Source organism: Nycticebus coucang, chromosome 4 (assembly GCF_027406575.1).
Source record: "Nycticebus coucang isolate mNycCou1 chromosome 4, mNycCou1.pri, whole genome shotgun sequence".
Classification (NCBI taxonomy): domain Eukaryota; kingdom Metazoa; phylum Chordata; class Mammalia; order Primates; family Lorisidae; genus Nycticebus; species Nycticebus coucang.
The window spans coordinates 24,663,532-24,676,093 of NC_069783.1; the positions used below are offsets into that span (position 1 = coordinate 24,663,532).

Genomic DNA, 12,562 nt, shown 5'->3' on the forward strand with positions numbered 1-12,562 from the left:
GATCAAAGAGAGGGGATGGGAGGGAAGATTGAGAACCTTAGCAGAGGTTGCTAGCTGGGGCAGAAGCTAAGCAAGAGCGCCCAGCTTGGCTTCTGAAGGAAAGCAGCCTGAGGCCTTCTGAGGCCTTTCAGCTCTGGGAAGGACATGCTTGGTGGGGTTTAGCGGCTCATGGGGAGCTGGCATGTATACCTGACCCCAGAGACATATGTTGCAAAGGAGAGCCCCAGGAACAGTGTGGTGACCTTCACTCTTTTTTTTCCAGATAAACTCTGAGCTGCAAGTTCCTCCGACTCAAGTGTTCCGGATGCCCACAAAATAGAGCTGGCCTTCTGCAGGCTGATGTGATAGGGCTGACGCTGGTGCTGGTGCTGGGACTGGCATGTACAACCCAGGGAACTGTACCTGGGCCTGCTCTCTGGATTTTCCAGAGTTGTCTTTATAGCCTGTCAAAATCAGGCAGCAAGAGGAGTTACCTATATTCTACAATGATCATTAAAGTGTTTTAAATGTTGTGGCTGAATCTTTTTAAAGAGGTCAGATCTAATGAGACATGAGCCCTTGCCTCCATCTATGTGTTATGAGAGGGCTTTGTCCTAAGCTTAGATCATGGTGTGTTAGAGGCAGAGGCCAGCAGCATAGAGCTCCTTCCTTGCTTTTGGTGACAGCCAGTTTCTCTGGGTGGAGGCTGGCACTTTTGAACCCTCATGGAGTCTTAAGCTTTCAGATTGTCCTCACGCCTAACAGACTTATTTGGTGCTTTTGGGTCCCTGAGTCCACCCTGGTGTGCTTTTTGGGCTGTGGTGTGAGGCCTGAGGTCCATCTTGAACCCTGGGCCATGAGAGGCCACCCAAAGGAGAAAAGCCATCTAGGCCCAGCTGGTACTGAGTTTCCAGCCTAGTGCCCTGCTCAACCTGGCCCCCCGATGCAGACTAGTCAGCTCAACATTTGATTTCTTTTATTAAGAGAAAAATCGCCACCCAAGAAGAGGAAAAGACAGTCACAGAAACCCAGATGCTGGCAGGGCAGCACCTGAATGTAAGCTGCATTTGATGAGGACAGAAGGCAGGGGCAGCTTGGGCTGGGAAGGCCACAGGGTTCATGGCTCCTGCTTCTCACTGCCCCCTGTGGGTGTGGGAGCACTGGCCTGGGCAGAGGGAGCTCTGGGAAGCAGCAGAACCCCAGGAAGGACAGGGACTGGGCTTGTGCACCCAGACTGGAGTGGCTGCCCAGGTGGAGGAGGAGCCGGCAGAGCTGGCAATGGGCAGAAGCGGATTGGATTGAAGGTTGGGTCCAGGCCCCAGATGCACATCCAAGGTTGGTGCCACTGGCAGGGACAAGGTGGGATGCCTTTCGCTCATTCATTCTTTTCAACACCCTGAGCACTGGCCCAGGGTCCTTGGTTACTTTCAGGAAGTTTTAATTCTAGACTGAGAAGGCCTGGGGTAGCCTCCTCAGGAGCCAGGGCCTGAAAGTGGGGCCTCATCAGGGTGGGGCAGTGCAGGTGCCCCTTCCCATGCTCTCCCCCCAGTCAGGCAGCATCAGAGGGGCAGGAGCCGGCGAACAGCAGCTTGGGGCAGAGAGGAAGGCAGCCCAGCAGGCAGAAGGCAGAGAAGCGAAATGGGCTCCCCAGGAGAGGTGGGGAGTGGAGCCGGCAGGAGGTGGTGGCCCTCACGCGCCCAGGAGCTTCTTGACCATGTAGCCAGGCATGCTGTAGAGGAAGAGGGCCAGCATGAGCAGCCCCAGCAGCGCCAGCACGATCTTGATGATGAGCCACTTGTACCGGGTGCAGATGAGGTACTTGATGGACTTCAGGGGGTTGAGGAACCAGACAAAGGCTGTGTCTGGCCGGCTGGGGAGTGGAGGGAGGAGCCAGTCAGGCTGTGGGCTGCTCCCTGGCAGCCTACGCTCAGCCTTCTAGACCCTAAGAGGTCCTGTCACAGACACAAAGAAGTGAGTGCCAAAGCCAGGGTTTGAGCCCACATCTAAACACTAGATTTGCTAATTATAAAATCCCATCCTCCCTGCAGGACCTCTGGTGCCCCCATCTCCTCTCCAGGCCTACATGGCATTTTTGGCAGCGGGGCAGCCATCCAGCCGCTACCTGGTGCTGGCAGCAATGTGCAGTCATAGCACCCACTGCCTACAGTTCTGACCATCAGCAGGCTCCTGTGGTGAGCAGCCCACTCTGTGTGCTGTCCATGTCCTCAGTGAGACCAGTGTTTCTCAGCCTTGTCCTACCTGATGGACATAAACTTCCAACCCCCCCAGGCCTGGCCAGGCGGCGCACACACCACCCTGGCCAACCTGCCCCCCACCAGTGCTGCATAGCCCCCTAGCCAAGGCACACTTGCCCAGCTTCACTATCTGTCATTTTAAAATAGGTCTCATGGCTCAGTGCCCGTGGCACAGTGGTTACGGTGCCGGCCACATGCACCGAGGCTGGTGGGTTCAAACACGGCCTGGGCCAGCTAAACGACAATGACAACTACAACCAAAAAATAGCCAGGCGCTGTGGCAGCACCTGTAGTCCCAGCTTCTTGAGAGGCTGAGGCAAGAGAATCGCTTAAGCCCAAGAGTTGGAGGTTGCTGTGAGCTGTGACGCCATAGCACTCTACCGAGGGCAACATAGTGAGACTCTGTCTTAGAAAAAAAAAAAAAGTCTCATGAAATGTCAAGATATAAAATTAAAGGACTAAATGTGCCTTTTAAAACTACTATCTCGTAGGGGATGTGGACTGCACCCCCAGAGTTGAGCTCAGTATTGGTAGAGCCACACAAAGGGACTTGGCACAGGACACCTGGTTTTGAACGTTGTGACAGGCACCTCTGCAAGCCTCAGTTTCTTCATTTCTAAAATGGAATTAGTAGTGGTCCCTACCTCCTGGGCCTGAGGACACATGAAGGAGAAAATGTCTTGGAGCTCTGAGTACCTGAGTGGGTGCTTAGGAAGTTATGGGTGATACATGTTTGAGTGGAATGGAACTATTATGCTGCAGGACCTTTTGGGGTCACATTCCAGTGGGAACTATTTCCAGACTTGCTGGCCATCCCAGCCATATCTTTTCTCTTTTCTGCCAGTTGAATTAGAGGCTGTCAGAGAAGTTGCTGGGAGAGGAGGGGGTGTAGTGCCAAGAACTTGGGTGATTTGAAAACCTAAGCTTCAGTCCCAGCTTCTTGCAAATTTGCTGAGTAACCTTGGGTGAGTTACAACACCTCTCTGGCCTAATATGTAAAATTGTAAAATAGTCATTTCTAGTTCTGGAAATCTGTTATTCTGTTTTAAAAGCCTGAAAGTTGCCTTGTATATGTGGGCTTGTGTGTGTGCATGTGGATGCACGCATGGGTGCACCTGAGAGTGCGTGGACGCTGTGCATGTGGGTGCATGTGTAACGTGCTTGTGTGTATGTATGTGCATGTGTGCGTGTGTGCGTGTGTGTACACACGCAACTGTGTTCTATATGCCGCCCAGCCCTTGGTCCAGAGGAAGGAGGGAGAAGCATCAGACCCAGGAGGCTGTGGGCTCAGGCCCTAAGGATCTTCTTGACCAGGTAGCCAGGCATGGAGTAGAGAAACAGGGAGAGGAGGAGCAGCAGCAGCAGGAGCAGCAGCAACCTGAGGAGCAGCCAGCGATACAAGCTACAAGAAGTAGCGGGCAGACTTGAGGGGGTTCAGGAACCAGATGAAGCTGGTGTCGGGCCGGCTGGAGCATTGCGAGAGCAGAGAGAGCACAGAGAAAGGACAGGGAGCAAGAGGGGTGGGGTGTTGTGAGCTCCCAGCCAACAGTGAAGCCGAGCTGGGTTAGTGTGTGGAGTTCTGGGCTTCTCCCTGGCCAAAGCTGGCTGGGGCTCTGAATTCACCACAGGTGCTGCTTGCTTCAGCAAAACCAGGACAAATACTCAGCTCTGCTCAGAGGAGCCTCCCCCAGGAGAGGAAGTGCTTCCCTGGGCCAACAGCTGTCCTCTGGTTCAGAGGGAGGTGGTGTGGACCAGGGATGGCAGAGGGGAGAAAGTGGGCTCCCCTGCTATGAGGCCAGTAGCCCAGAAAGGGACAGAGAGGGTGCCAGGGGCAAGAATACTGGAAAGTTCTGGCCCCTCCCTCCTGTTCCGGTGCTTCTAAGAACCTGTTCCTGGCAGGGGGGCCAGGCAGGTAGAGCACTCACTTGGGTTTCTCCAGGGGGTCAGGTTCATTGCGGGCCAGGCCCACCGGATTCTTCTCTGCCTCCTCTGCTGTCAGTAAATGCAACTCAGCCTCCACCTTGCCCTGCAGAGGACAGAAAGGTCTCAGTGCCCTGGGTAGGTGTTGGGCTCTCAGCACCCCAGGTGGGCCCAGCCATGCTCACTGCACACAGCCAGAGTAGGGGGTGAGCCCACCGTGAGCTCAAACTCGTCATTCTCATCACGGGCCAGGAGGGGCCACCAGCCTTTGACACGCTTCTGCTTGAAGATGGAAACCAGAGGCACATCCACCTCCCCAGTAGCCATCTCCATGGTGCACTGCTTGGCTGTCTTTGCGCCCCGTGGGAACCGGTTCAGGTCCAGCTCGATGGCCCCTGTGGCAATCTCAGCATCAGCTTTGGGTGACCGTGGTGGGGGGTAGGGTTCTGGTCTCTTTGGCCCTTTGCAGGCTGAATGCAGCCTGCTCTGAGCCTGGATCTCATCCTCCGTTTCACTCTGAAGGGCTCTCTGGGTAACTGTCCACATCCCCCTGCACTTTGCTCAGACCCTTCCTTCAGCCTGGTCTCTCCTGGGGTCTGCTATACCCCACCCCGTGCATCCAATCTGTTAAAGCCTGCTAACCCCATAGGCCCACAGCTTGCGGATGCAGACTAGAGCCTCAGGGGGAAATGTTGCTTTACGGAGGAACAAGCTGAGGCCCACGGAAGTTTCCTGACTCCCTTGAGGAGCCTTGTAGATACCCCCTCAGTACTGACTATCCCCTCCTTGTTGTGCTCAACACACCTTGTCAGCCAGTTATGACACTGACAATATCTGCCTGGGCATGGTTGGGTGGGTTCTTGGGGGACAAGAGCCCCGTCTGATGCCTCCGGCTCTGACAGATGGGAAGGAATAATGCTTCAAATCTCAGGCTCAGCTCTTCCTCTCCCTACCGCCTGCCACCCCTGACCCACCTCAGTTCTGGATCCCAGGCCCCCAGCCCTCCCTGCTTCACACCCAGGAAGTCATCAGCAGAGAAGTGGTCAGCATCCCAGATCTGCAGAGTGAGCCGCGCGGGGATCTTGTATTCGGTCTCATCCCAGGAGAACATGGACTCCTTCTTGGAGATGACGATCCTTTCCTCCGCTGCCAGGTAGTCAAAGGGGAACAGGTAGCGCCAGTTGAAGTTGCCCTCACCAGTAAGGGAATGGTAGTGGACGTCTGTGTCTTGCTTGTCCTCCTGCTGGCCCTTCAGCCACCTGCAGGGCAGCACACCTCCAGACCTGTGCCCATACCTGGCTGGTCCTCTCCCTGCCCCATGCCCCCTTCCGCCTCCTCTCCTGCCTCCCAGGAAGGAGGCTGTCCTTGCAGGGATCTCTCACTCACCCCCGCACAAAAATGTCACTGGACTTCTCCCCAGTGAAGAAATCATCATCCTCCAGGACCACCTCATCTGTGTTCCACACTATGACCCGCAGCTCATACCTGGGCGTGTGGAGAGGGGCCAGTCAGGAGCCTGAGGGTCAGGGTTATACTGGGGTCCTGGAGCAAGGATGGGGCCAGGGCTGGAAATGAAATACAGGGAGAATCCCTGGGACTTGGGCTTAGCCTGGGGCCTGAGGGAGGCCTCTGTCCAGTGGGGCCCTGAGGTGAGCAAGAGAGTGAGCCAGGCACATGGCTGTCTACAGAGATTCTGCCCCTGCCCTGGGGAGAGTCAGTCTGGCTGGAGCTGAGACCCAGAGCGCTGTCCTGGATGGGGAGGCTGACTGAGGACAAGGGTGGGGAGAGGGATGGCTGCTGGGGTGGCTGAAGTAAGGCCTGGGGTGTCAGGAGCAAGTACTTGCTGTCTCAGAGGCTAGACACTTCCCTGCAGTTCCAAGACAAGTTCAATGTTTAAGCCTAAGAGCCAGAAATAGAAGCCCACGAAATCTGGCTTTCTGCATCCTTTGTCCTCCAAGAGGATTTTCTCCTTGAGTTTAATTGTAATTATGAATGACGTAGTTACATTTTAATCACTAGGAGTGAGTTTGGGTCATCAGCTAAAAATCGATGGGCGTGCATGGCTCTCCATGGACAGTACAGAAACAGGCTGACACCCTGGACCGCAAGTTCAGAGTGATCGACAAGTTTGGGTGCCTCTTAGTGGTAGGCCTTGGAACAACGGAACTGTAGCCTCGGGCTTGGAAGATTGTCCAGGCACAGGGGCTGCACAATTTGCCCCGCCAGTGCAAAATGGAAAAGCAGAGCTTTTGTTAAGAAATCATTAAGAATTTCAAGGGGGCAGAATCAAAGCATGAAAACAAGAGCGGGGCCCCTCTGGGTGTGGGTTTCCTACACCCATGAAACTGGCCCGGAACACACTGAAGCGGTCAGAGCTAGTAGCGACTCTAACCTGCCCCTTCACAAATGGGAAAACTGGGGATGAGGGAGCCAAAGGGACGCAGCCAAAGTCAGCTAGAAGAGGCGTGATGGCCTGGCTTCTGAGCTGGTGTTCCTTCTGGTCTACCACCTCACGCCTCTCTCGGGCACTTAATTTCTGCACACGTCATGCATGGGCAGGCATTTTGCTAGAAACCTGGTTGAACTTCACACCAGCCTGGATGTGAGGGCGATACAGGGTGGGGTCTCAAGGCCTGCGTCTTGTGAGCTAGCACATCCGTGTGGACGCGTGTGCGAGTACTCTCTGGCGGTCTGAGGGCGTGTCCTCACGTGTGGCACACTGGAGGGTGCGGGGGTGCGGCTCAGTGAGAGTGGGTGTGTGTGGCCTCTGCAGCAGCCAATGGGGATCCGCCAGAGCAGCCTTAGACTCTACTGATTGGTTGGTTTCTCCACACACCCAGGGCCTAAGGAATGCATTTGACCGCTAGCCCTCTGGGCCTGAGCCGTCAGCAAGAAGGACTGGTGAACGTGTGTGGGATGGGATGGGAGGGAGCAGTGCTGGACCCGGGCAGCTCACTTCTTGGGCTTCCGGGGAGAGATGTCCAAAGGCGTCCCAGGGGCTGGCATGTCCATGGGGAACATGTCCACCCACAGCTCCAGGCGGCCCTGAGGAAGAGGGGGGCATGGCAGATCTCCCAGGGACTTCTCTTGCCCAGGGAGGTCAGCTCTGTTCTCTCTCCCAACCTTAGTTCTGTCAAGGACCCATTCACCAATCTTCATCTTTGGATGCCAGGAATTCCTGTGATGTCACCAATAGCCAGTCACAGCTTCTGAGGGGTACAACCCAGGTCTCTACTGAGCTGAGTTGACCTTATTCTCACACAAAGCAATGACACTTGCCATTCAAGTTACTCGGAGGGACCTTGGTAAGGAGGCACCCTGCCAGGCTTTCCAGGCAAGGTGACTTCTACCTTTCCAGACCCAGATTGGGAATCCCTGAACCCAAATACTCAAGAACCCCAGATCGCAGCCAAGTGTCACCTGCTCGATGCCTGGCTTGTCAGGGTTGAGCAGTGGCCTTGTCTCCACATGTTCTGGCACCAGTCGACAGCCCACACGGGGGATGTCCTCCCAGTGCCTCAGGGCACACAATGCCACGTGCTCATCTGTGGGCTTTCTCTGACCTGTGGGTGCAGGTGGATCAGCCATACGGAACCAATAGCTCAGCGGAACCAAAAGATCCTTACTGGGGCAGGGGCTTTAGGAGCACAGAGAAGCCCCTGAGCTATCACCTGTCCACCCCCCACCATTTTACTCTTGGGGAAACTGAGGCACGGCTGGAGAAGTGGCCGGCTTAAGGTCTCAGCTTGGCACAGGCCCAAGAAAGGTCTGTGCCCTTGGTTTTCTCTTGCGGAAGCTGACTGGAGAACCCTGCTGGGCTCTGAGAGAGGGGTCAGGGAAGGGAGAATCCACTTCTTGTCCCAGCACCTTGATCACCGTAAGTTCCCCAGCACAGATTCCTCCTGATTCTCTGGGAAGTGCCCATGGGCAGAGAAATGGAGAGCCCGGGGTTTGGAGCCAGATGGACCTGGGCCCTTACCCTCACTCTTCCTCTAAAGAGCAACTTGACCTTGGGCAAGTCACTGAAACTTGTTGGATCTCTTTGCTCATCTATAGAATGGGGATAACCTCCCTCTGCCACTGGGATGTTATGATGGAGAGCCCAGGAAGAGGGAAGTGTTGGTCCTTCCTGGCATCTGGAACCCCCTGGAAAGAAAGCAGAAGGCTCCATCCAGTGCCCCATTACCATTCTCATCCTCAATCTCGGAGGGCCCAGTGAAGACACGGTTGGCCACCTTCACTCTCCCAGGGGGCCCAAAGTGAGGGCCGTCCACTTTGCCGTCTTTGCAAAGACGGGTCAGGATCTGGCTGGGCTTCATGGGGTCTCGCCAGATATTGTAGCCATGTCTGCATGAAGGGACACACAAGCCTGTTGAGGCTTGGCTGGGACTGAGCCATCTCTAGGTAGCAGCTGGTTGTGGCCAGTTCTCTGACATTGTCACACCTTGTCAGTGAATGGACTTGAAATCCTAGGGCTGCAACCCACATTCTCAGTGTCCCCCCAACTTAGCCCTACTCCATCCTCAACTGTGCCCACTCTTCTAGAACCTCAAAGACTCCCGTGAGCAAATTGAAAACCAGAGAGATTAAGGAAGGGACTCGACTAGTGTCACACAGCCTATACACGGCAGAGGCTGGCCCATCCTCAGTGGACTCTTTCCCCCCTCCTCTGCCTGTCTCCCCCTCCCTGGCCCAGTCTTCTCTCTTTGTCCTGCCTCCTCTGGAACTTCTGCCTCTCCTGTCCTGGAACACCCTGGCCCTCTCCTTGTTTTACAATCCGTAGTCCTGACCCCTGAAGTCTGTGTGCAGAGCTTGTAGGGACAGAGACCATAACACGTCTGCCTTCCCAAATTACCATGCTCTGAACCTTGTTTCAGAGTTGAGGTGCAACAGGTACACCCCACCCCCTGCCCCACTTCCCACGCACATGGAGTAGGTCTGGGTGATGCCACACGTGGCTCGGTGCTTGCTGTAGAAGCGGTTCTCCAGGTCAATCTTGGTTTCCCCAATGAGGTCATCTGTACCCACCAGGTCCCAGTCATACACTGCCACTGTCAGCATGGATTCCATGGGGAAGGAGGCCTCGATGTCAAAGGACCTAGAGGATGGGGTTAGGAGAAGGTAAATGGGTGGACTGGCTGGGAAAGTTGGGTGGGAAGGGCACTGAGAGGCCTTACTTTCCAAACACAGGGTTGAGCTGCTTGGAGATGTAGTTCTCCTTGTCGCGGATGTCAGTCTTGCCAAGCCGGATGGCGATGTAGGGGTCGGCTTTTCCGTTGATGTCTGCGGGGTGCAGGTCCGTGGCCTGGGATGGGAGAGCTGCCTGAGAAGGCTTCCCACACATGGGTCATCTGCCAGGGCATGTATCTGACTGCCTGAGGGTCCCACAATTGGGAAGGTTGGGGCCAGGGGCACTATACCAGAGTTGGGAGATTTGCTGTGTGACTCTAGGCAAGTTGCTGTCCCTCTCTGGGCTCAGCTTCCTCCTCTAAAAAAGGTGAGGACTAGACGAGATGGCCTCCCTGTGCCTCCCAGTGTGGGGTGGGCAGTTTGTATCTGCTTTAGTCCCTTCTGGACAGAAGGCCTGAGAGACTTGCAGGAAGGAGAAATGATGGGAGTCTTACCCGGACCACGTAGACTCGGACCAGCACGTTGATGGGGTCATTGCTTGGGATGCCCTGGAACATGCCATAGGTGGGGTCGTAGCCGGCTTCCCGGGACACATCCTCTGGGAGTGGTACTTTGTATACGCAGAGGGAGCCCTGGGGCAAGGCAAGTATGGGTCAGGGTGCAGATTTCCTCGGGCACAGGCAGGGGTGGCATTCAAAATAGCTAACAGCATCGGCAGGTCTGGACACTTCTGGGGCAGGGCCTTAACTCTTTAGCTGGTGAGCCATGGGGAATCCATGAGTTCTGGAGGGAGTGGCCAGGAGAATGGGGAGGGTAAGGGAGAGAACTTGAGGGGGTAGGGGTGCTCAGGGTCTGGGCCCACACTCTTCCCTGACCTTGAACCGGCCCACGATGCGCTCCTCCTCCGTAGAGCCATCCTCGTCATCCCCAGTCTTGCCCCGCAGCAGGTTGAAAGTGTGAAGCCAGTCCTCAAAGTTGTCGAACTCGGACTCTAGCTCCTTGGGGTACACCTGAGCCAGGCCAGGCCATCAGGGGTCCAGGGGTCCACTGCCTGTCCACTGGCTTTAGTCCTGCCCCATCTGCTGCCTCGCTCCCCCAGCTCCCTGGCTTAAGATGAGGGCTGACTCTCACCTTAAGCTCATCAATCTTGGGTTTCTTTTTCTCTGGGATCTCAGACCCTTGGCCAGAACCAGGGCTCTGGTTCTTCTTCTTCTTTTCCTCCTTTGCGGCCTTTGCCTTCTCCTTGCCCTTCATCGGCCCCTTCAGGCCTGGCCAGAAGCAGAAAAGGAGGCCTCATTCAGCTTAGTGGGAAGGTGGGGCAGAAATGATCAGAGCAGGAAGCCTGGGGCTCAAGGCCAACTGAGACCAATTTACTAATGAAGCTTCTCAGGTCTTAGTGACTCATCTATAAAATGCAGAGGATACTCCCTGGCATGCCTGCCTCATGCAGGTGCAGGGGCGTCATTCAGGTCATGCATGGGAGCTTGTACAGACTTGTTTTCATGCTCTTTGGCAGAGAGGGGAAGAAAGGAGAGCAGGGTTGCTATCAGGAGCCTGTCACTGCACGGCACTGTGCCTTCTCCCCTGCCTCTCTCTTCTTGTCCATAATAGCAACAAGGTCATTTTATGTTTGCATTTTCCAAACCGCATTGAGTGGAGTACCAGGTATAGGCAAGGTTGGAATGTGTTAGAAGAAAATCTATTATAGTTAATAAGTTAGGGAAATATTTTATACTGTATATTCCTTTCAGAGATTTATGATAATGTTTGCATATTAAAGGCTCTGAGAAATCTTGCAACAAAGGAACCTGCTTAAATCAGCATTTCCTAAACTGATTTGACCACAGAACCCTTTCTTCCCTCTAGAATGTCCATCAATATTCCTCCATGAAAAAAGGTCTGGAAAATGCTGGATGGGATGATCTCTGAGGACCCTTCCAGCCCTGATGTTCTATGACCCTAAATGTCTGTCCATCACTGTGGTTGCTGGGAACTGGTCAGAGCAGAAGCCACTCTAGATAAGGGCCTTAGAATGCCCCGGTACCCAGGGACTCCTGCTGCTGTCTGCCCCTGGCTACTGTGAGGGCTGGTGGGAGGGGAAAGAGAAGGCGCTGGTAAGTGGGGCAGGGAGGAGGAGGCAGAGATCCAGGATTCCAGGGCTCACCTTCGCAGTTTTCCACCTCTTCTTTCTCCTCCAGGTCAATTCCTGAGGCCTCTTGTTGTCGAAGTTGCTGCCAAAAGATGAGGTGAGGAGAAAGGGGATGAACTTCTTGGGAAGGGGTCTACTGATCAAATTGCAGCCCCAGACCAGTCTTAAATGCACTAGAATCAGATATTCTTCTCTATTGCATTCAAAACCATCATGTGCTCTCCTTAAGTGGGTTAAAAAAGTTTATTATGTGTACAATATGACTAATTATACTTAAGGGTTTAGGAATCTTTAAATTGTGTATCATGTAAAAATATAGTGCACTTTAATGTTGCTTCTTAATGAATTTTTTAAAATGTAGTAAGGTTTAACTGAGTAAGAAAATGTGCTTTAGGCTGGGCATGGTGGCTCATGCCTGTAATCCTAGCATTCTGGGAGGCCGAGGTGAGTGGATTGCCTGAGCTCACAGGTTCCAGACCAGCCTCAGCAAGAGTGATACCCGTCTCTAAAAATAGCTGGGCATTGTGGTGGGTACTAGTAGTCCCAGCTAGTCAGGAGGCTGAGACAAAAGAATTGCTTGAGACCAGGAGTTTGAGTTTGCTGTGAGCTGTGATACCATGACACCCTACCAAGGGCAACAAGTAAGACTCTGTCTCAAAGAAAAGAAACTGTGCTTTATTTTTCACTTAGCACACACATCCTACCAACTGGAAACTATTAATAAATCACCAAGTTTCAATTCAATCACCATTGCCACCTGGTGGTAGTCTGTGAAAATTGCAGGAATAGAGATGAGAACAGGTAGCCTCTTGGAGCTTCCAGCCTGACCAACTGGAATCCAGGAGGTGATGGTGGGATAAGATACTACTAGTCGTTCCCAATTATCTATTCTCCTACTCTTTAGTTTTTCTTGGCACACAGTCATCTTGCTAAAGATTTTATTTCCCAGCCTCCTTGCAGCCAGGCTTGGTTAAGGAACAGTAGACTGGCCAATGTGAGTGGAAGTGACATGGGCTCTGAAAAGGAAAAGGGTATGTCTTCTCTCCTTCTCTTAACCCTTCCTGTGCACTGGAATTAGGACATGATGGTAAGCCATCTGTAATCCTACAGATTCCAGAAACAGGAAGGT

At 53.8% G+C, this 12,562-nt stretch overlaps 2 protein-coding genes across 3 annotated transcripts in view; one reads left to right on the top strand and one right to left on the bottom strand.

Annotated features, from left to right (window-relative positions):
* Nucleotides 1-502, top strand: part of DRC1 (dynein regulatory complex subunit 1) — a 72,012-nt gene extending 71,510 nt beyond the window's left edge. For both annotated transcript variants that reach the window (XM_053589647.1, XM_053589648.1), the window contains one exon: nt 263-502. In XM_053589647.1, coding sequence (XP_053445622.1) covers nt 263-319 — 57 coding nt within the window. In that variant the 3' untranslated portion in view covers nt 320-502. The remainder of the gene's footprint in view (nt 1-262) is intronic.
* A 1,027-nt stretch (nt 503-1,529) lies between these two features.
* Nucleotides 1,530-12,562, bottom strand: part of OTOF (otoferlin) — a 95,010-nt gene continuing 83,977 nt past the window's right edge. The window contains exons 33-46 of the mRNA XM_053589642.1: nt 11,449-11,515; nt 10,416-10,552; nt 10,160-10,294; nt 9,779-9,916; nt 9,332-9,459; nt 9,082-9,252; nt 8,341-8,501; nt 7,575-7,717; nt 7,111-7,199; nt 5,541-5,639; nt 5,172-5,413; nt 4,371-4,549; nt 4,160-4,260; nt 1,530-1,849 (exon numbers count right to left, since the gene is read on the bottom strand). Coding sequence (XP_053445617.1) covers nt 1,669-1,849; nt 4,160-4,260; nt 4,371-4,549; nt 5,172-5,413; nt 5,541-5,639; nt 7,111-7,199; nt 7,575-7,717; nt 8,341-8,501; nt 9,082-9,252; nt 9,332-9,459; nt 9,779-9,916; nt 10,160-10,294; nt 10,416-10,552; nt 11,449-11,515 — 1,971 coding nt within the window. The 3' untranslated portion in view covers nt 1,530-1,668. The remainder of the gene's footprint in view (nt 1,850-4,159; nt 4,261-4,370; nt 4,550-5,171; nt 5,414-5,540; nt 5,640-7,110; nt 7,200-7,574; nt 7,718-8,340; nt 8,502-9,081; nt 9,253-9,331; nt 9,460-9,778; nt 9,917-10,159; nt 10,295-10,415; nt 10,553-11,448; nt 11,516-12,562) is intronic.